This window comes from Aspergillus ruber, assembly GCF_000600275.1.
Source record: "Aspergillus ruber CBS 135680 unplaced genomic scaffold scaffold00002, whole genome shotgun sequence".
Taxonomy (NCBI): domain Eukaryota; kingdom Fungi; phylum Ascomycota; class Eurotiomycetes; order Eurotiales; family Aspergillaceae; genus Aspergillus; species Aspergillus ruber.
The window spans coordinates 1,079,290-1,098,190 of record NW_024467298.1 but is presented as its reverse complement, the minus strand read 5'-3'; the positions used below and the strand labels follow the sequence as shown (position 1 = coordinate 1,098,190).

The following is an 18,901-nucleotide window of genomic DNA, read 5'->3' as shown; positions in this document are numbered from 1 at the left end:
TTTTTTTTTTTTCGGGGGGGCATAATTCGCTTAACAAGTAATGCCGCACATGCAGGATGCTAGACGCAGCAACCACTTTCCCAGGTCATTATTGGCTTCTGCAGACCAACCCGACAATACGGAAGACATGGAGAGAAAATCCGGCTTGTTGGATGGTGGTCCGGGATCCGCATAATTTGACAACTCTACTTCGGCTATACTCGTATACAACCTATGCAGACTCCTAAAGATCAACAACAGCCAATGAACCAATCATTAGCTGGAGACATCACTAGGAAAGACCGCGGGTTCTAATTAAGACTTCTTGTAGATAGTATCAATCTGACAGCTCCATGTACCGTGGTCCCGTCCTGAAGATCTGAAGCAAGGGCTGTTCGAAACAGAATAACCGAGCTTTCTTCAGCTGAGCGCCACTTTGATCGACACTGTGCACGGACATACAAGTAGTAGAGGTAAACTTTCGGAAATGCATGTTCATCATCCCGGGAAACTAAATTCGTGATTCATGCTTGTGTTGGTAAATGCTCTGACCGGGAATTAGTCTCTGTGATCCATCGGCGCGCTGTCTGACCCACTGTGGGTGTTTATGCTGTATGTCTAGAGAGCGTTGTGTCGGTCCGCGGGTTCTGAATACAAGTATGTAACATCCATTCTCTTCCCCAAGGTGCTCTTGGACCATTTTTTTTATCGATTTCTCAGACATCTTTTTTCATAAAAATCTCTCCCACTATCTTCATCTTGGCTAGTCTTTTCTCATCATTCATTGTATCGGCCATCACAATGGGCAGTATCGGACCTGTAACCGATTCTATTCAGCAGGATCTCGAGCAGCTTATCGTTGCTAGCAGGAGATATCATGAGCAATCACCGGGCCTCGACAGTTATGAGGCAAGAGGTGACCTCCTGGTTAAAGCAACTCGCCTAGTGCACACCATCCGAGGCCCGGCAGACATGCTTTTTGGACAATTCGAGAATGTGAGTGTTTTCTCTACTCATTTTCATGCCCTATCATTACGTATTGACGAATGTGTTAGATGACCAATATGGGAGCAATCCGAACGCTACTTGAGGCTGGCGTTTTTCATGCCATTCCGACTGGAGGGAGAAGCGTTTCGGCTGCGGAAATTGCAGCAAAGACTGGAGTGGACAAGAATATTATAGGTATTTATTCGTTCGACAAAGCAAGGCTGTGAGATACACTCTGGTACTCCTACTGACGCGTCCCAGTACGACTCATGCGTGCAGTCACTCCATTAGGACCATTCCGTGAAGTCGCCGAAGAGGAATATTCCCACACTCCCTTTTCGGAAATCTATTTGGTTCCCCAAATGGCGGCAGTGTATAACCTCATGTAAGCTCATCCACGTCACTATTTATTTCTTTAATAACACCTCTCTAGGATGGACGAATATTGTCCCGCCATGCTCCGGAACCACGAATTCCTTCAGCAACACTCCTGGCAAAACAAATATGGCGTGCGCCACAATCCTTACTCCCTTGTCCATGATTGCGAAGGCAAAACCATATTCGCGCACTTGTCTGAGTCCCCAAAGCGACTTACCCGCTTCAATGACGCGATGCGAGCAGCGGATTCGGCGCTGGTGACCATTGGTCTCTACCCTTTTGCGGAGGAATTGGGTGATCTAGCCAGTGACGACGGGGCCAGTGTTGTTGATGTGGGTGGAGGTCGCGGCCATATTCTCCAGCAGATTAAACAGAGCGCACCCGAGCTTAAGGGGAGGTTTATTTTGCAGGACCAGGCGGGTGTGCTTGAGGATAACGGGAAGGAGATAGAAAAGCATGGGATTGAGGCTATGGCGCATGATTTCTTCAAGCCCCAGCCGGTTAAAGGTATGCCATGCCATTCTTGTTTTGTCTTCTATTAACTTATACAATTTTTTTTATACTAACCAAATGACTAAAAAGGCGCCCTAGTCTATTATATCCGGCGGTGCCTGCATGATTGGCCCGACGAGCCTGAATCCCGTCAGATTCTCCAGAACCTCGCTGCGTCTATGGACCGCGATAGATCCCGAGTCTTGATTACGGAGTATATCGTCCCGGAGGTCGGGTCGACGATGTCAATTGCGTGGATGGACCATACCATGATGACTTTTGGGGGTGTGGAGCGCACGGAGAAGGATTGGGTGAGGCTTCTTGATACTTCCGGGCTGAGATTAGTTAAGGTGTGGAGAGCTAAGGGGGTGCCGGTGGGCGTTGTTGAGGCGAGATTGAAATAGTGTCTTATCCGTTAGGATAGTATTTGCCGTGATTAAAATGTGCAGTCCGCTTGTATCCAATTATCAAGTATTATATTCCACATCCTTTTAACAGAAAGGCAACAGGAACCTATATCATACCTCGGGACAAATCTCGATCTCCAGTTGTACATCTATCTCCCAATCTCCCCTCCAAGACGTCGCACCATAAACGTCATTCCCAGAAGAGACAATTGAGGGAGGTCCCCTTCCCTCCGAAAATAAGGGTTTCGTTCTCGTCGGGTTTAAAACCTGACCGCTCGGTATTATAACCTTGAAAAAAATCAAGGACGGGACTTAACTGGATCAGGAGACTGTGATTCCACCCCTCATCAGGGGAGTCATACCATGGAAGGTGATATCCAAAAACCACATTTTCGTTCGTCTGTGTAAAGCGACCGAAGATGAAGAGGATGATGACAGGTTCTTCGGCTAGGATTGCGGTAATCTGCTCCGCAAGAGCAGCAGCATTTGTTGTCGACATACTCTCGTGAGGATCATAGTACATTTGTAGCTGAAGGTCGAAAAAGCTCACCGTCTCAATGAGAATCATTCCTAGTTAAGAGAAAACAGGCAGTGTGGTTATGCTGCCTCGATTGAGTAGCATTAGAGTGGACTTGGTGTGTTTTCTGTCATATGCTTCAGCAATGTGACAAAAAAAAAAAAAAAAAAAAAAAACATGAAAAATATACATTATTTAGTGAGTCCTCCCTCTCATAGTGTCGTCAATGCCCTCCAAGTCATTGTACAAACGCCACTCATAATCGAAGCTGGGATTATTGAAGCAATCCTTCGCATCCGGAGTTGTAATACAGGCCATGTCTTCAGACTGCAGCTCAAAATCAGCTGCCAAGTTCTCTTCAATCTGCCAGTCAACAACACTTTTTGGGATGACCGAGCGGCCGCTGTTGATTCCCCATGCAAGAACTGCCTGCACAGGGGTCTTGCCATATTTCTGTCCAACCTCCTTCAGGATTGGTTGATCAATAACCCGCATCATCTGTGCGATCTCCTTGGACCATCCAGTCTGGCGGTAGTAGTCGTTCATGTTGCCCAGGGGACTGAACTGGACAACATGAATATGCTTTGTCCGTAGCTACTCATTAAATTCCCTCTGCTGCAAATAGGATGGGTTTCCATTTGGTGAACAGCCGGGACCTGAAGTATGAATTAGTTTCTTGTTTCATGATCGCCTGGATGTACTGACCGTGGAAGTCTCCTGGAGTAAGGTCTCGATTTCACCCTTGCTGAAATTTGATACTCCAATGGCTTTAATCTTGGTTATGGTTTATTTTTCCATTGCTCTCCACGTGTCGACATAAGTGGTTTCGCCCAGAATCATCCTGCCTTCGGCATCCCGAGGAAATCGGTCAGACCCCCGCTTGAAGGTGCAAGGATAGTGCAATAACAAAAGGTCAACATAGAGCGTGTCCAGGTCTCTCAGAGAGTCATCAAAAGCCCTCTCCACATTATCAGGATGGTAATCATTGCACCACAACTTTGTGCTGACAAAATGTCTTTACGGGGAACATCACTCTTCTTGATTCCCCTTCCAACCTGCTCTTCAACATTGTAGACCCGAGCTGTATCAACCAGGTGCATACCTTTCCGCAAGGCCCTGTTGACAGCCCCTTCCTGGGAATCAGGATCTTGGAATGTGCCAAATCCTAGCGTCGGGATTTTCGCGCCTGTGTTGAGTATGTATGAGGTCGCGCGGGTGGTCACAGTCCGAACCGAGGGCTTTCGAAACAGGAAGAAAGGCCTTCTAAAAGCCGAGGTCTGGACTATACTAGCTGCAAGAGAGTACATGGTGGAGGGTTGGGTGCTGCATGCACGGCTTGCGGAGTTTCACCAAGATGCGTATGCGCGGGGTTTTCTTTTCTTTTGAGGCGGGAGTAAAGGGCCGATTAATCAACAGGCCGATGAAAGCTTTCCCCAGATCATGACATTAAAGCGAGGGTTTAAACGCCCAGCTAAAAGGAATCATGGGGCTTTTGAATCCCTTCTAAAGCGGAGATGACAGTTCGCCGTGTCGGTGCTGCCACGAGACGAGGGCCCAAGTGCGACGAAGATTTTTCCGGGTTTTAGCTGTTCTATTTTGGTATCTTGGATTGGTCATCACACTAAGTCATCCGACTTACGAGGGCAACAAATCTATGATACCAACCGTATTTACTATCATATAGTTGAGACAAAACGCGGGTTCTGGTCAAGATTGCAATACTTAACCACACGGAAACAAAATCTTCTATGGAGGATTTTTAAACACGAATCGAAAAATCTCATAATCGATCAATTGCCTTCCTTAACAGTTTGAATACTGACAATGAACGTGAGCAGTAAGGTCGTAGCATCGAGGAGCCTCAGTCTCTGAATCGCCGACCCGTGAGCTTGAATGCTTCGATATCGTTTGGCCCTTATAACAACCTTGGTTCCCAGTACTTTCTCTTTAATTACCTCCAACATCACAGCTCGTATGGCACTGGAATCAATGGTGATTCCGTCTCAAATTACAGTTTCTCTTGTCCTAATATGAGCGCTGTTCTAGACTACAAGCAAGATATCCTGCAGGATGTCTATCCCTCTGCGAAAGGTCCAATTAACGAAAAAGCTGCCGCCATTTCGCGTCTTGTGCCCCGAGTCGAGTGCTCCCCGGACTCCACTCAGGGAAGGACTAGAGTTAGTCTTTGCACTTCCCGTCTTTGGATCCGGGGTAACTAATCCCTAGATTAGGTGTCAAGTGAGCCATGTCTAGATGTAGTCGGGGGCTAGTATGGCATGACGTACAGTGGTATTAGGGCATAATATAGCCAGGAATGACCCGCGCTCTTCAAAAAATTACATAGAAGCTTAAACACATTCATCTGTTCATAATTTTTTGTTTTGATCTATCCTCAAGTACTTTTTCCTCTGTATGTGTGATGGTCGCAATGACAAATGATGAGCGGGCCAGTTGGAAGATTACAAGCAGGTTAGAAATGAAGCCACTGCTGATAGCTGTAAATGGTCTTGCTGGTCTCGCAATCTTCTTTTCGGTCTGTCTACTCCAAGCTTCATCGCAGAAAATTTGATGTTTACTGTATTGACTTGTGCTGTCGAATCACGCAGGCTATGACCAAGGCATGATGGGTGGAGTCAATGACTCTGAGGCATACGTGAGCCGGATGGATTTAAAATACAAGGAGAATGGCTCAGTTATTGTGACCAACACTCTTTTATAAGGAGGTATAGTTTCAGTCTTCTATATGGGGACTTTAGTTGGATACTTCCTGGATGGTTATGTTAGTGATCGGTATGGACGAATCAAGTCCCTTGGTTCTAGTGCTGTCTGGGGAATAATCGGCGCCGCGCTGCAGTGCACAGCGATGAGCCCATCTTGGATGGTTGTGTCTCGTCTAATCAACGGTATCGGCACTGGAATGCTGAATGCAACCGTTCCGGTATACGGCTCCGAGCTTTCTGACTCGAGCCTCGCGGCGAGTGTATTGCCATGGAGTTCACATTGAACATATTTGGTGTGGTGGTCGCTTACTTGTTGGGATCCGGACTCAGCTACATTGACAATGGTACATCCGAGTTCCAATGAAGATTTCCTATTGCCTTCCAAATTGCTATGCTGCTCATTCTAGTGACCGGATGTTGGGCATTCCCCGAATTCCTCGTTGACTATGCATGGTGGGCCGTCGGGAGGAAGCGCTCTATGTGCTCAAGCGTCTTCGCGAGCTCAAGAACGAACATGCAGCCATGCTAGAGATGAGGGAGATTGACGCTATTGTCGAGCTTGAAAATGAACCAGGGGAGAACATCACCTACTTCCACATGATTTTCGGCATCAGCAGGGAAAATTTGCACATTGCACGGCGGGTCCAGTTGGTCATCTGGCTGCAGATTCTACAAAGTTGGTCAGGGATTGCCGGCGCTACGATGTACGCACCAAGTAAGTTACCTTTTACTTCTCACCCGGTCCACGCAGCTATTAACTTGCCCAGAGCAATCTTCAAAATTGCCGGTTTTGATTCCCACAAGACAATGTGGGTCTCTGGACTCAACAACATTTTTTACGCCTTTGCAACCCTTCTTTGTGTCTTTACCCTTGATCGCATCGGCCGCCGCTGGATACTCTGGTGGGAAGTCGCAGGGCAAGCAATTGCAATGTTTCTCGCGGGAGGTCTTGCTCGTGGTGGACTGGTCCATCCAAACAAAATGGGATCGTGGAATATTGGAGCAACTTCTATGGTCTATTTATATACCTTTGTTTTTGGTAATACATAGCTCACCGTTCCATGGCTTTACTTAGCGGAGATCTTCTCGCTCAAAGTTCGAGTAAAAAGAAATGCATGTGGTGTGGTTGGCTGGAGTTTGGGCAATGGGTGGCGTTCCTCGAAACAACCCCACCCGTTTACACTTAGTTTCTAATACATGCCAGATCGCTTACCCTAGCCCTTCCGTATATCTTCGGTGCCATTGGTGAGAATACCCTGCATATGTTCGGGGCTGTCAACCTCATTAGTATTCCAATTAGTGAGTTCAATCGGTGAACCTCCTTGACCGGACTTTGCTGATAGAATAAATAGTATGGGCTCTCTACCCTGAATCTAGCCAGCGTACACTCGAGGAAATGGATCTTATTTTGCTACCAATTCGCCCTGGGTCTGGGCAGCTGAGGCAAACTTTCAGACATTCAGGATAGGGAATCCAAACATCGGTGCTGCTCGTCGGCCTGCTAACAGCGTCACCGAAGTCGAGAAGGGTTTGGATGTTGACACTGAGCACGAAGGGACGGTTCCTTACCATTGGGTTTTGATTTCTGGAATTGAGAATTATTTTTTTGGTATGCTCAGAAACTGGTAACAATGAAGCCTTGTGGATTTGGATGATAAAAGTAGAAGATATGCTGTTTAAAGTAAACCTAGTTTCTCGCTAGATTAAGAGCTATGTAGGGCTCCGTCTTTTGGATATTACACTTTACTCTCATCCGAAAGCGCTGGAGAGCCTATGAGAACTCCAAGGACAGAGGGTTTACTGTAAACAGGAAAAGAGCGAGGTTAAGTCTGAATGAAGCTAAATTAGTGCGGCAGAGGGAAGAAAAAATCATGAGTGCTGAAGTGTCAAATACTTCAAGTAGAAGCTTTGAAATCTGCATATTATTAATCATATATACGAAGGCAGCAGTTCATTTTTGGGAAAAGTACATAAAGGTATTTATTCCTCAATCAAATAGTATCAAGAATATACCTGAACTTAAGAACCCTAATCATATTTACATTTACAAGTCAAGATTTTTCCCGCCGTGTATCAATTAGCAGACTGTCGAGTTAGCATTCAGTATTTATTAAAGAGAGAGGGCCCGAAAGTACTTACTGCCAATGACACCGTTAACCGGAATATCAATTGAGGTAGTGTAGCTGGCAGCCTCGCTCAGGAGATACACGTAGGCACCGCCAAGTTCCTGCACTTCAGCCAACCGAGGAAAACCACCATAATACTTGAGTTGCTGCTCCCAGTCCGGCTGCTGGGGAACCCAGTATGTCATAGCAGTATTAACAAGACCTGGAGAGACGCTGTTGACACGGATCCCGTATTGTGCCCATTCCATCGCTAGAGTGTGGGTCATATTCCGAATACCAGCCTTTGACGCACCATATGGCGTGGAAGGAACGCGCTGAAATAAACTGGTCAACATAGTTTTAAAAGAAAAACAGGGAAGATGAGGGCATGCCTTGTTGGGTCGGTAGGATGCCATTGATGCTGTAAAAACCACGGATCCCTTGATTCCAAGCCTGATAAATGCACGAGCAGCGGCTCGTGCGCTATAAAAAGCCCCAAAGAGGTTTACATTGAAGAGGTTCTCAATATCTTCCTTGGTAAAGTCAAGAGCAGCCTTGTGGTGGGTTCGTCCGGCGTTAACCACCATTCCGTGCAAAGCACCGGCCTCCTCGATTATCTTATCAATTGCAGCAGTGATTGTGGATTCATTGGTCACGTCAGCATTGACAGTAAAGAGCTGACCGGGATAATGTTTAGATAAGGCAGTGAAGTCCTCTCCAGTCTCACCAATATCAATAGAGTAGACCTTGGCCGCACCATTGGAGAGACAGCATTCGGCAATCCCCAAGCCAATACCACGATTTGCACCGGTAACTATCCGGTACTACATTAGCTATCATTCTCCGAGACCTTTAAGAATTCAATTTACATACTAGCGATAACCTTGTTTCCAAGGGTGACTTGGGTCTGGGGCGTAGTCGATTCTTCGGCGACGGTGGAGGAAGCCATTGTGATGATGTGAAGCAAGATACAAGCAAAGCAGACACGGATAATTGATTTGGGAAGCAATTGAAAATAGGGGAGATGATTTATTTATAGAAGGCAGATGATAAAAAAAAAAGACTCATCTATCATCACCACCCCCGGTCTCTCGAATCGGTGATCGCCCGAGACGGCAAAGATGTTCGTGTCCTCGAGACGACACCGGAAAACCCTCCCATATTATATGGGACTGCGGGGATGATTGTGGATAGTCAAATGGAGACGGACGATATTTCTCTTCAGTTAGTCGCGAGGTAAGCTCTCCCGGCCGGTCACTCGACAAATAACTCGATCCCGGTTCTCTTCCTCTCTCCGTTCAATCCCACCACGTATTCAAATTTCGTCTCTTGTCGCTATAGCTTGATTTAGCATGGCTCTCCCCGCCTGGAACCTGCTCAAAGGCAAAACGGCTGCTATCACTGGCGGTACCACTGGAATTGGCCGCGCGATAGTTTTGGGATATATCTCTCAAGGATGCAATGTCGCCGTCAACCACTTGGGCCTGGCCCAGGATGAATCTCTTCGCCACAGTCTCCTCGAGGAAGTTAAAGTAATTGAAGAGAACGTCACCGATGCAGGCAAGATCTTGGAAATCCCCGGTGATGTGACCTCCCCCGAGACCAGCACCAACCTGGTCAAGGAAGCAGCGTCTCAATGGGGAAAGCTGGACATTTTTGTTGCCAACGCGGGAGTGTTTAAGCAAGCGGAAATCCTCAAGTATGATTATTCTCCAGTACTCCGGTTCTATCCACAACGAAAAAGAGCCAATTTCTAATAATATATAGAATCACGCCATCTCTTCTCAACCACAGCATCGATGTCAACGTCAAGGGTTGTTTCTATTCCTGCCAAGCCGCAGCTCGCCAGATGGTGAAGCAAGGGTACGGTGGTTCAATCATTGGAGTCTCTTCTGTCAGTGCTCTCCTCGGTGGTGGTCTCCAGACACATTACACCCCAACGAAGGCCGCAATTCTCTCCATGATGCAGTCCATGGCAATTGCACTGGGCAAGGATCAAATCCGATGCAATGCGCTAATGCCCGGTACCATTGCCACCCAGCTGGCAGACCATGACATGAAGAATCCTGACAAGAAGGCTGCTCTCGAAGAGCGCATTCCCCTTGGTCGCATTGGTAGCCCGGATGATATGGTAGGCCCGGCAGTGTTTCTAGCGTGCGAGGAAATGAGTCGGTATGTGAACGGCACGGGGTTGTTGGCGGACGGAGGCATGTATAGTAAACTGCAATAATTGCGGGTGATTCGGTATTGCCTTGTTTGTAATTGGTATCAATAGACATAGAGAGTTGGACTTTTATTCGATTTCAATTCCTTAGAGATCTCTGACGGGATTCAGGAAGAAGCACTACGAGCCAGAATAGCAAGTCCTGGTGTGCTGATAAGGTATCTGCCAAATTATCATTCGAAGTATTGAGGCATTTAGTCTAGCTCTATGTATAATTTATATTTCTCATCATGCTTTTCCCGTAGACCCGCAAATCTCCATCCACTTGATGGTCAGATCCGCCACCTTCTGAATGCCCTCTTCAATAAGCTGAGTGTTTGGCATCTTATCCACGTTTGCTCGAATATGGTCGTAGTAGTCATCCAGCACAAGTCGATTAACTTTGATCTTGGTCACTCCAGCGGCCACGCAGCGCATCATGAGTTCTGAAGTGAACCCGTTCGTGCCGCGAAGCGCCAGGTTAACTCTTCCGTTTGCCTGGCTGCGAACCTTCTCGAATCTAGCCATGCTACTGTCAGTAGATTATCTGGGTGACAAGAGATGATTCTCACACTCACCTTTCGAAATCCAATTGTGCGTCGCGGGTGCCATATTCACCATGAATGTTCCCGAACGCCGGAGCCAGCACATCAACACCCGTATCAACAAACTCATCCACCTCCTCTACAGTTGTCATACACGCCTTCAGCCCCGCAGTGTCCATGACTCCATCCTCGCCTCCTTCAATACGCCCCGGCTCTGCTTCAGTCGCTTTCTGGCGCTCGTTGCAATATTGCACCAGCTCGCGGGTCTTCTTCAAGTTGAATTCCTTCTCGAAGTGCGACATGTCAACCATGATACTATCAAAGGAAATATTAGCTGCCCGTTTGATCATAGTTTCCGACTGTGCATGGTCGAGGTGGATACTAATGGGCACACTCGCGCGGTGGGCGGCGTCCGCGGCCGTCCGCACCAACAAGCCCTCGGTGACCTTGATTGCCCAGGGGAAAAATTGAATGATTAAGGGGGAGCAGGCTGTCTCGGCAGCCCGGAAAAGACCCAGGACTTGTTCGATGTTGTAGGCGATAACAGCGATGACGCCGTACTGACCGGCTTCGGCGTCGTGCAGAATTCACTTATGGCGGTTGACATCTTTCCAGGACATTTTGTTGATTAAAGGAAATCACACTGAACGGAGACATAGGAAATAGAAATTTCATAATCATTGTGACTTGAATGGTTGTTGTTCGACCTATTTAAGAGTGGTGAGCTGCAATTGAGATGGTATGGTTAGAGACGATCGAAGATTCCCCGAGACGAGCATTGGGCCTACCCCACCAGCGTCTTCTCCACGATATCTTAATTGTTTCCCCACAGCCATTGGCACCATTCAAAGCCGTACTGGTATTTGTTTTTCCTCATTACTTACAGGCCCTTTTATTCTGCTGTCGCCGTATAAGAGACCTTATACCAGTTTCTTGTTTCTCCCTTGGACCAGCGTCGTCACGAAACTGCATACAGGCCGGTGCATAACGACATGTCCAAAAGCACCAACACGTCCTTTCAAGCCCACGACGAGCGATTCAACGCAACTGTCGGGCCAACCCCATAACTAGATCTCCTAGCAGAGAACCGTGACTACCCTTTCGCCAAGGAGGCAGGCATCTACAATCCTATAACGAACGACCTTTTCATCGCCAGCAACCGATGTATCGACCCAAATGGAATCCAAAAAGTGCACATCACCCGTGTCAATCTGAGCCAAGATCAAGTCACCCGCGAGCAAATTCCCACCAAAATCCCCATGGCCAATGGAGGCATTAACTACGGCAAGCACCACATGCTCTTTTGCGCACAAGGGTCTATGACTGAACCGAGCGGATTATACCGCATGTCTATGGCAGCCCCGTATGAATCGGAACTTCTGAAACAGGACTTCTTTGGCCGGCCGTTTAATTCTGTCAAAGACGTGGTAGTGCATGCGGATGGCTCGGTCTGGTTCGCGGATCCTATTTACGGCTATGAGCAGGAATATCGGCCGACGCCGTGCTTACCCAATCAGGTATACTGGTGGTGTCCGAATAATGAATGCATTAAGGCTATGGCAGATAGGTCTGAGTGGCCGAATGGTATCTGTTTCTCGCCCGATGAGAAGGTTGTATATATCACGGATACTGACCGGGTTCATGGCGACGACGGGACGATTGATAACCAGCGAGTATCTTCAATGTACATGCCTTTTTCCGTCATGCTATATTTCTGTATTTGGTCGGCATTGCTAATGGTGAGATTCTTTCTAGTTGCGCCTTTGATTTATCTATATCTCACGGAGAGCCGTGTCTCACAAATTGTCGGGTCTTTGCTATGGCAGACCAGGGGATCCCAGACGGAATCAAATGCGACCTCAGCGGGAATGTCTATAGTGGCTGTGGGGATGGGATAAATATCTGGTCCCCGAGGGGCACTCTCTTGGGTCGTATTCTAATTGGTGGTGGAGTCGCGAACTTTTGTCTTGGGAGAAATGGGGAAATTTTTGCCCTCTGTAAGCACCGACTGTGGGGAGTTCAACTTGGAACAAGAGTAAAGGGAGTATTGCTTGGAATATAGACCTTTCAGGCAATTAAAAAAGCATTTCTCGCACAAAGATACCAAATTAGTAGGAGAATACTACACGGACACTCTTTTGGCTGCTGCGACTTTGGCAGGCTCAATGCTTTCCCAAAGCTGCTGTAACTCAACTCCCAAAGATTTAACTGGCCAGCCAGTTCGCTCTCGGCAGGACTCTAACAGTTCCAAGATAGCTTCTCGGGCATGATTCCCTTGCGTAAAGATTCCCGCTATGCCTTAATTAGCCCACCTTGTCTAGATAGATCACAACATATCACGCACCAATAAATAAAGCCTGTGATGACATCAAACTAGAAGCGGCATCTTTCAAAGTTTTCGCAATACCACAGATATTTTCCACACATTGCCTTATTACACTCTGTCGCTTGAGGTACTGGTCAAGCCCTCCCACACTGGGCTCGTGGGCAAGTAGGAGCATGTGTGAGACACTAAAAAATTGAACCGCCACAGCTACAAAGTTGTGTCAGATTATGGAGGTGTAAGGCCGATGGCTGATACATACCAAATGCAGGAGGGCGGATCCAGATCGGTCGGAAACAAGATGATTGTTCACGCTGACCGAGCGGCAATGGGGAAAACTCGACAGTCAGGTGTTGTCGCCAGTCGTCCAGCATGGTGCGAAGACGACTTGCCTCATGAATCTGAGGCTGGATGTTTTCTTCGGTCGTGGCTTCAGCACAGTAGCTAAGTACCTTTGCGGTAATGTAGATTGCGCGCGTAGCAAGTTCGTGCGGTGATAGGGCAGAAAGTGGTTTCTGTGGTATCCAGAATGTAAAAGTCTTGCGTTTCTCTCGAAAAGCAGCCCAAATGTCCTGGCAGAGCCATGCCCACCACACGGCTGAATGCAGTCCACCGGATTCTCCATGGATGGTCTGGGACCTCTGAATTAGGAATACTCCTTCAAGGTGCCGTTCCCAGTCGTTGGTGGAATTGTCAAGCATTTCGTAAGCGGAAATAATCAGCGTCGTTGCGAGAAGCTCCAGACCTGTCTGGTAGCTGGGGTATTGCATGGCTCTTTGCACATAGTAAAGAGTCTGATAATAATATTGAAGAGCTGCTTCCTCCTTATTTGGAATATTGTTTTCATCTAGCCAAGTATTCAATGCAAGATGCCGGGATGCAAGAGCGAGTATAGCATTCATAAGCCCAGCATTGTGTATCTAGGAACGTCAAATCAATATTCAACAAAAAAAAAAAAAAAAAAAAAAAAAAAAAAGAGAGAGAGAGACCAATAAACACATATCAACTTACCGCGAGATGCGCAACAAATGTAGAGAACTGGCTTGTGGGGTCAAAAAGATCGATCTGCGAGAAGGGATTATTAGGCTGTCGAGATTGCAAGCGTTGGAAGATTATCCTACCCAAGGGCTCACTTGATGCACAAAATATTCAAAGAGAGTCTGCTCAGCCTCTGATAGCTCAATTGGCTCACGTGACTGCCAGATCTGTTTCTCCCCAAGCGTAACACCCCCTGGGGCACTGGAGTCTGTCGGGTCATGACTCGCGTTACTGGCCGGGGGACTGTCTAGCACCTGGGTCGCGTATTGCAGTGAACTGCGTTGTATTAGACCATTAGCACTAAAGTGACCAGACAGAGGATTCTGGTTCGTGTAGAGATTGGGGATAGTCGCCAGCTGTAGGCTGTCCCTGGCAGCATCACTCGCAAGTAATCCGAGCCATCGCACCGCTGCAAAAGATGTATTAGAGGGTGACAGATAGGTATGCGGCAGGGCTATCGGACTTTGGTTCGCAGCCAGGGCATCCCCAGACAAGTGGTCTAATAGTGCTAGCGGGGGACGGTTAGCATCCGGTTTGGAGCAAGTCCAGGACAAGTCAGTGGTTTGAAGAGGTTCATTGGGCGCGAGATCTGGGATTACACCACTTGACGGATGATTATTAATCTCTTGAGATGCTGTCTGGCGTGGACTTGGCGCAGGGATGGCATCACTAACGGCCCCGTCAGAGGCCGGGATGTTGGTGCTGCGACGGCCCGAAGTGGTGTATACACATATTTTATCATTTTTGGCACAAGGTCCACATATCGGTTTGGCCTCATCACACTTCAGATGCCGTTTTCGACACGTTATGCTGAAATTACCCGGTCAGCAAAGGCACGACACGGTCAGAATGCAGGAAGCGCTTACCATCCACTCGTCGTTCGCAGGCCGCGGCCTCGGGGCTTTCGTAGGCGTGGCCGTCTATAGGGCGAGTGCGGAGGCATCGTTGCGGTGTCATGAAAGCATGTACTGCAGGTGCTGTTGTGATCGAGAGCCGGATTCATTCTGGTCCGCGCAATCCAACAGTGTCCCCGTCTCGAGGGGATGTAGAAATCCCTTCCAAGGTCGGTATGGTGGAGACCACCGGGGGGGGGGGCCGCGGTACCCCGCATTCGGGAGTAAGAGCATATTTTGGGTATATAGTAACGAGTGTGTTACCATCTCCAGGCTTCTTATGTTATATTGAAAGCGGGGACAGATGGAAGCGATGATTGGCTTGAACTCTTTCGTCTCTGGGGAGATGGTGTGACATATTTCGGCCTCAGCTAACTGTCACAACTTGGCTTCCCTCGTATCGTACCTAGGGTTCTAGCTATACTTATGTTCCACCAAAGTGCAATCCCAAACTGGAATGATGTCCCATGAAAAAAAAATAAAAATAAAAAAAAAAGACCGTATATTAATCAATGGCCAACTGAACATAAGTAAGAAGAACGCATTGCTGAGTATATCGCCCCCCCCCCCCCTCCCCAATTTGGATCCGGTTGACAGGTGTCTTCGATCAAGGTAATGAATAGAGAAACAAGACAAGTCTGAACTGAAAATATAACCAATACTTGATTGAACTTATTGATCGTGAAGGGCTATCGTGTGGAAGTAGGAACTGAACGATGTACATCCAATTGACAAATGCAGGTATATTCTTGAATATTGTGCGTACACTGGCAGGTGCTTCTCTATATAGCCTGTGCAATACACGCTGACTTCCGGTGGCTCCCTGGTCTCGGTCTGACCATCGATGGCTGGACCCTGATTAACCCCCCACAGTCCCAACCGCCTCAGGGCCCTATTCCTTCTCCGCATCTACCATGCACCTATCTAACTTGGTTCACGCTAGTAGGCCTCAGTAATCTCCCTAAGTATTTCATCAATATTATCCATAGTTAATACCCGTGCCTGGATATCCTTTTTGCTCGCTAATTCAGCTATCCGAGGGCAGTGTCCTCGCAAGCTCTTTGATAGCTCTGTATCAGACAATGCACACATCCCCTCGGGTAACCCATATTGCAGGAGCCAGATTTTCTTGTCTAGATAAGGTTAGACACCAGTTCTGCGCTATGTAGTTACAGCGGAAGCCTTACCACTCTGAAGACTTAATTCCCACTCCCATCGGTGGATATCGTTGGAATCGGAAAAGCGGAGCCAGTCACCCGGGCCAGCAAGGATAATCACCTGGGGCACTTTGAGAAATATTTCCGCAATCTTCCCAACGACTTGTGTCGGTGTTGTTGTTCGTTGCATTTCGAGTTGGTCGAGCCAGACCTGACGACTTCGTTTCTTGAGCATCTCTGTTACCAGGCGGGCAATGACTCGGCCCCGCTCATAGGTGCCATCCGGGGATGTCCATCTGTAGAATATGATATAGTCGTATGGGTAGAAAGGAGTGAGGGCCAGGAAAAATCAGCAAGCGTTCACTCAAAGCATTCAAATCGTCATAGAAAAAACTTACTCTGTACGGTCATCTTGAGTAAAGGAGAGAAGATCTGGTTAGTGGTCCTTCTTGGGTAAACTATGGGGCGTCGCTCGGGATTTAACACTGGGCGAATGGCCAAGTACGTGCTAAAAGTGATGCTGAGTGCATTGGCCATGGATTTGTTTTTCATGGAACTTTTTCAAGACCATTCTAGCGCTGCCTGGAAACTCAACAATTTGGATTGACCATCACAAAGGGTTTCCTTTTCAGCTCGCTGTGGAGATTGCTGATCTGCTCAGCCAGCCACTGACTACACGGTTCAGCTGGTGTTAAATTGCATTTGTCGTGGGATTTTGCGATGTTTCCCAACACAAGGCTAATTTGTACAAGGAACAACAACAAGTCTCAATTTATTTCGCCCTTCTCTAGGAATAATGCACTTATAATGTTATAATAGAGTGAGGAGGATCTCAAAGAATCTCCAGAAGGGCCCGCACACGACCACTTACTTCTATTGGCAAGTCAGCACACGACCACACCGCCCATAGATCCATAGGTCCCCACATATGAGCTGAAGGATAGCGCAATCCTATGCAAGTCTAGCAGTTCCTGCATCATATACCGAAGTACTCCGTAATTCAGCTGCGGCTGTTCATCGCCGATTGCAATCTCACCACCACAGATACAAAGAACGTAAATTGCTGCAGAAATATTTATTCAGTAATATCCTGCATTTTCTTTTATTTTAGTTCATTATTGTGTCGCATTATTTTCCATCTCATTCCAAAATGGCGTTATTCAGTCCTGTCAATATTGGCCCGTTTAAGTTGAAGCACCGTGTTGTGATTGACCCAGTTCTTACGGGCTGGAGTGAGGCACAACTCAACACATACTGTAGGTATACAATCATTGTGAACACTGATTGTTAGGTGCTGATAATTAAAAAGTTGAAGAGCTGGACCCTGAGGGGGGCTTGGTCCTCGCGCCCAACGCGCTCCTGAAAGCAACCGAGTCTACGCAAAAGTATACTGTGGGTCGTTTACACGGCCTGGGCAGTGTGGTATTTGCTCAAGGTATGTACTGTACTTATTGTCACTCAATATTATACACCTAATAACCATGATCATGCGCAGTGTGTGACGACAGTCAGAACATATTCTCATTGTCAGAGAATGCCATTAAGACTGGATACGATGGAGTGGAGATCAATGCGGGTGAGTGAATCCATATTGGTTGCCGTTGATAAGTATCTCACCGAGTAATAAGGGGTTGGATCGACTCTGCATAGAGCACTTCACCAGGCCAATGATTTGTCTACTGCAACATCGGCAGTAACCAAGGCCATTGAGAGTGTCGTGGCTGCTGTTCCAGCTGAACGAGTTGGAATTAGATTCACTCCTTTTGCCATTATCGAAGGAAACCGGTTCCCAACGCCCGACTCACTCTACTGTGCCTTGATTGAGTCAATTCGGTCACAATTCCCTAATCTTGGCTTTGTACACATCGTCGCCCACACACTGTTCGATGACTTTGAATACGCCAGCAACAAGTCCTTAGATGTTTTCAGAGCGGCCTTAGGTCCTCAAGATCCAAGTAAAACGGCATTTATTTCGGCAGACGCGTATGACCCGCAAACTGCCAGGAAGATCGCCTCAAACTCTCCGAATCTCGTGGCCATTAACCTTCCCGCTGATGTAAACCCTAAATTGATATCGTCTCTTCGCCGGGGCGACGACTCATACGCCCTCGGGGCATCGACTGCAGACCGTCTTCAGACTATCCGCGCCGCCTTTGACGAGGGCAAAGAGTATATCGTCGAATGGAACGATGAACAAAAGTCCCGAACCGAGCAGTCCATGAACGACCTCGACCAACATTTGAGCAACCTCGATCCTTCCCTGTCCTATGAGGGCACAGACAAGAAAGTAGCCTGGCGCAAGTCATGCTGGTTCGCCTGTGAGGGCATTGCCCGCCCTTTCCTGGACACCAAAGAGCAGATTGCCCGATTCGACGGTGACCTCAAAGACGGCCTGACTGGTCTTGCAGGGTTACAGGATCCGCAAGTCCGACGCTCAGCAGAGTACCTGAAATTGATACTGGACAGCGCGCTGGTGACCACAAGCAAAGCAGTCGGTATTGGCGAAGACATGATTCAGCGCTGTACTGTCCGATACCGAGCGATTAAATACACTCCTCATGCGGGTGCCCCTGGAGGCATTGGATTGCATCCAGACGGAAACCTACTGTCCGCGCTTATCACCAACGGAGATGGATTGCGAGTTTACGATTTGGATGGAACCATTCGCTTCCCCTCCGAGGTCAACGGGACGATCATGATGGGCGGGTCCACCCTGTACCGTTGGTCACAGGGCAAATACCCCCCGACTTTCCATGATGTCGATATCAACAGTGGCCAGGATAAATTCTCGATTGTCGCGTTTTTCAACTTCCCCGACATGGTCTCCATTCCACACAGCTTGATTCCTGGGGATGTGAAAGAGGGAGGCAGCTTTTTCCATGATATCAAGCGTATCAAAGAGGACGATAAGTCGCCACATGGGCAGCTGTCTCCATTGTGGGATATTATCATCGATCGGCATCAACTAGTACTACCACCAGCAGTCGCTGCCAATTGAATAATGATGCATGAATCTTGAAATATGGCCTTGAGTTATGAGAATATGTTTACCAAGTGTCACAGTGCGATATGTAGTTGATAAAACGAATTGCATAGTTCAGGCCAATATTGTGCTGAATATCTCAGAAAACTTTGAAGATTAGAGCATTTTTGGACC

The 18,901-nt window shown here is 47.6% G+C and overlaps 11 protein-coding genes across 11 annotated transcripts; 5 read left to right on the top strand and 6 right to left on the bottom strand.

Moving 5' to 3' along the window:
* Window positions 1-780: 780 nt before the first annotated feature.
* Window positions 781-2,240, top strand: EURHEDRAFT_446664 (O-methyltransferase; the record flags this gene model as incomplete). The annotated part of the gene is made up of 5 exons (XM_040783623.1): window positions 781-975; window positions 1,035-1,161; window positions 1,228-1,351; window positions 1,400-1,851; window positions 1,927-2,240. The coding sequence occupies 5 exons, from the start codon at window positions 781-783 to the stop codon at window positions 2,238-2,240; spliced, it is 1,212 nt and encodes a 403-aa protein (XP_040642853.1).
* Window positions 1,945-2,845, bottom strand: EURHEDRAFT_408421 (uncharacterized protein). Its single transcript, XM_040780825.1, has one exon. The coding sequence runs from the start codon at window positions 2,809-2,811 to the stop codon at window positions 2,434-2,436; it is 378 nt and encodes a 125-aa protein (XP_040642852.1). The 5' UTR covers window positions 2,812-2,845; the 3' UTR covers window positions 1,945-2,433.
* Window positions 2,846-2,955: 110 nt separating this feature from the next.
* Window positions 2,956-4,067, bottom strand: EURHEDRAFT_528148 (aldo/keto reductase; the record flags this gene model as incomplete). Its single annotated transcript, XM_040787043.1, has 4 exons — window positions 2,956-3,354; window positions 3,466-3,534; window positions 3,577-3,756; window positions 3,789-4,067. The coding sequence occupies 4 exons, from the start codon at window positions 4,065-4,067 to the stop codon at window positions 2,956-2,958; spliced, it is 927 nt and encodes a 308-aa protein (XP_040642851.1).
* Window positions 4,068-5,188: 1,121 nt separating this feature from the next.
* On the top strand, window positions 5,189-7,109 carry EURHEDRAFT_512435 (MFS general substrate transporter; the record flags this gene model as incomplete). Its single annotated transcript, XM_040786066.1, has 8 exons — window positions 5,189-5,273; window positions 5,481-5,698; window positions 5,728-5,824; window positions 5,953-6,195; window positions 6,250-6,494; window positions 6,531-6,628; window positions 6,685-6,779; window positions 6,862-7,109. The coding sequence occupies 8 exons, from the start codon at window positions 5,189-5,191 to the stop codon at window positions 7,107-7,109; spliced, it is 1,329 nt and encodes a 442-aa protein (XP_040642850.1).
* Window positions 7,110-7,436: 327 nt separating this feature from the next.
* EURHEDRAFT_129637 (short chain alcohol dehydrogenase) lies at window positions 7,437-8,708 on the bottom strand. The gene is made up of 4 exons (XM_040777735.1): window positions 8,459-8,708; window positions 7,978-8,399; window positions 7,620-7,920; window positions 7,437-7,565 (listed from the first exon to the last, which is right to left on the bottom strand). The coding sequence occupies exons 1-4, from the start codon at window positions 8,532-8,534 to the stop codon at window positions 7,558-7,560; spliced, it is 807 nt and encodes a 268-aa protein (XP_040642849.1). The 5' UTR covers window positions 8,535-8,708; the 3' UTR covers window positions 7,437-7,557.
* Window positions 8,709-8,937: 229 nt separating this feature from the next.
* EURHEDRAFT_446682 (SDR family NAD(P)-dependent oxidoreductase) lies at window positions 8,938-9,815 on the top strand (the record flags this gene model as incomplete). Its single annotated transcript, XM_040783625.1, has 2 exons — window positions 8,938-9,284; window positions 9,353-9,815. The coding sequence occupies 2 exons, from the start codon at window positions 8,938-8,940 to the stop codon at window positions 9,813-9,815; spliced, it is 810 nt and encodes a 269-aa protein (XP_040642848.1).
* A 136-nt stretch (window positions 9,816-9,951) lies between these two features.
* On the bottom strand, window positions 9,952-11,070 carry EURHEDRAFT_408417 (aldolase). The gene is made up of 2 exons (XM_040780824.1): window positions 10,367-11,070; window positions 9,952-10,308 (listed from the first exon to the last, which is right to left on the bottom strand). The coding sequence occupies exons 1-2, from the start codon at window positions 10,681-10,683 to the stop codon at window positions 10,038-10,040; spliced, it is 588 nt and encodes a 195-aa protein (XP_040642847.1). The 5' UTR covers window positions 10,684-11,070; the 3' UTR covers window positions 9,952-10,037.
* Window positions 11,071-11,325: 255 nt separating this feature from the next.
* On the top strand, window positions 11,326-12,671 carry EURHEDRAFT_540928 (SMP-30/gluconolactonase/LRE family protein; the record flags this gene model as incomplete). Its single annotated transcript, XM_040787378.1, has 3 exons — window positions 11,326-11,382; window positions 11,419-12,017; window positions 12,089-12,671. The coding sequence occupies 3 exons, from the start codon at window positions 11,326-11,328 to the stop codon at window positions 12,393-12,395; spliced, it is 963 nt and encodes a 320-aa protein (XP_040642846.1). The 3' UTR covers window positions 12,396-12,671.
* Window positions 12,456-14,637, bottom strand: EURHEDRAFT_374225 (Zn(II)2Cys6 transcription factor; the record flags this gene model as incomplete). Its single annotated transcript, XM_040778616.1, has 6 exons — window positions 12,456-12,625; window positions 12,678-12,866; window positions 12,919-13,576; window positions 13,668-13,721; window positions 13,778-14,504; window positions 14,561-14,637. 6 exons carry the CDS (start codon window positions 14,635-14,637, stop codon window positions 12,456-12,458), a joined length of 1,875 nt encoding a protein of 624 aa, XP_040642845.1.
* A 482-nt stretch (window positions 14,638-15,119) lies between these two features.
* Window positions 15,120-16,179, bottom strand: EURHEDRAFT_470763 (uncharacterized protein). Its single transcript, XM_040785314.1, has 4 exons — window positions 16,143-16,179; window positions 15,775-16,083; window positions 15,200-15,720; window positions 15,120-15,138 (listed from the first exon to the last, which is right to left on the bottom strand). Exons 1-3 carry the CDS (start codon window positions 16,153-16,155, stop codon window positions 15,527-15,529), a joined length of 516 nt encoding a protein of 171 aa, XP_040642844.1. The 5' UTR covers window positions 16,156-16,179; the 3' UTR covers window positions 15,120-15,138; window positions 15,200-15,526.
* Window positions 16,180-16,810: 631 nt separating this feature from the next.
* Window positions 16,811-18,900, top strand: EURHEDRAFT_408412 (uncharacterized protein). The gene is made up of 4 exons (XM_040780823.1): window positions 16,811-17,000; window positions 17,054-17,179; window positions 17,240-17,320; window positions 17,373-18,900. The coding sequence occupies exons 1-4, from the start codon at window positions 16,895-16,897 to the stop codon at window positions 18,740-18,742; spliced, it is 1,683 nt and encodes a 560-aa protein (XP_040642843.1). The 5' UTR covers window positions 16,811-16,894; the 3' UTR covers window positions 18,743-18,900.
* Window position 18,901: the final 1 nt, after the last annotated feature.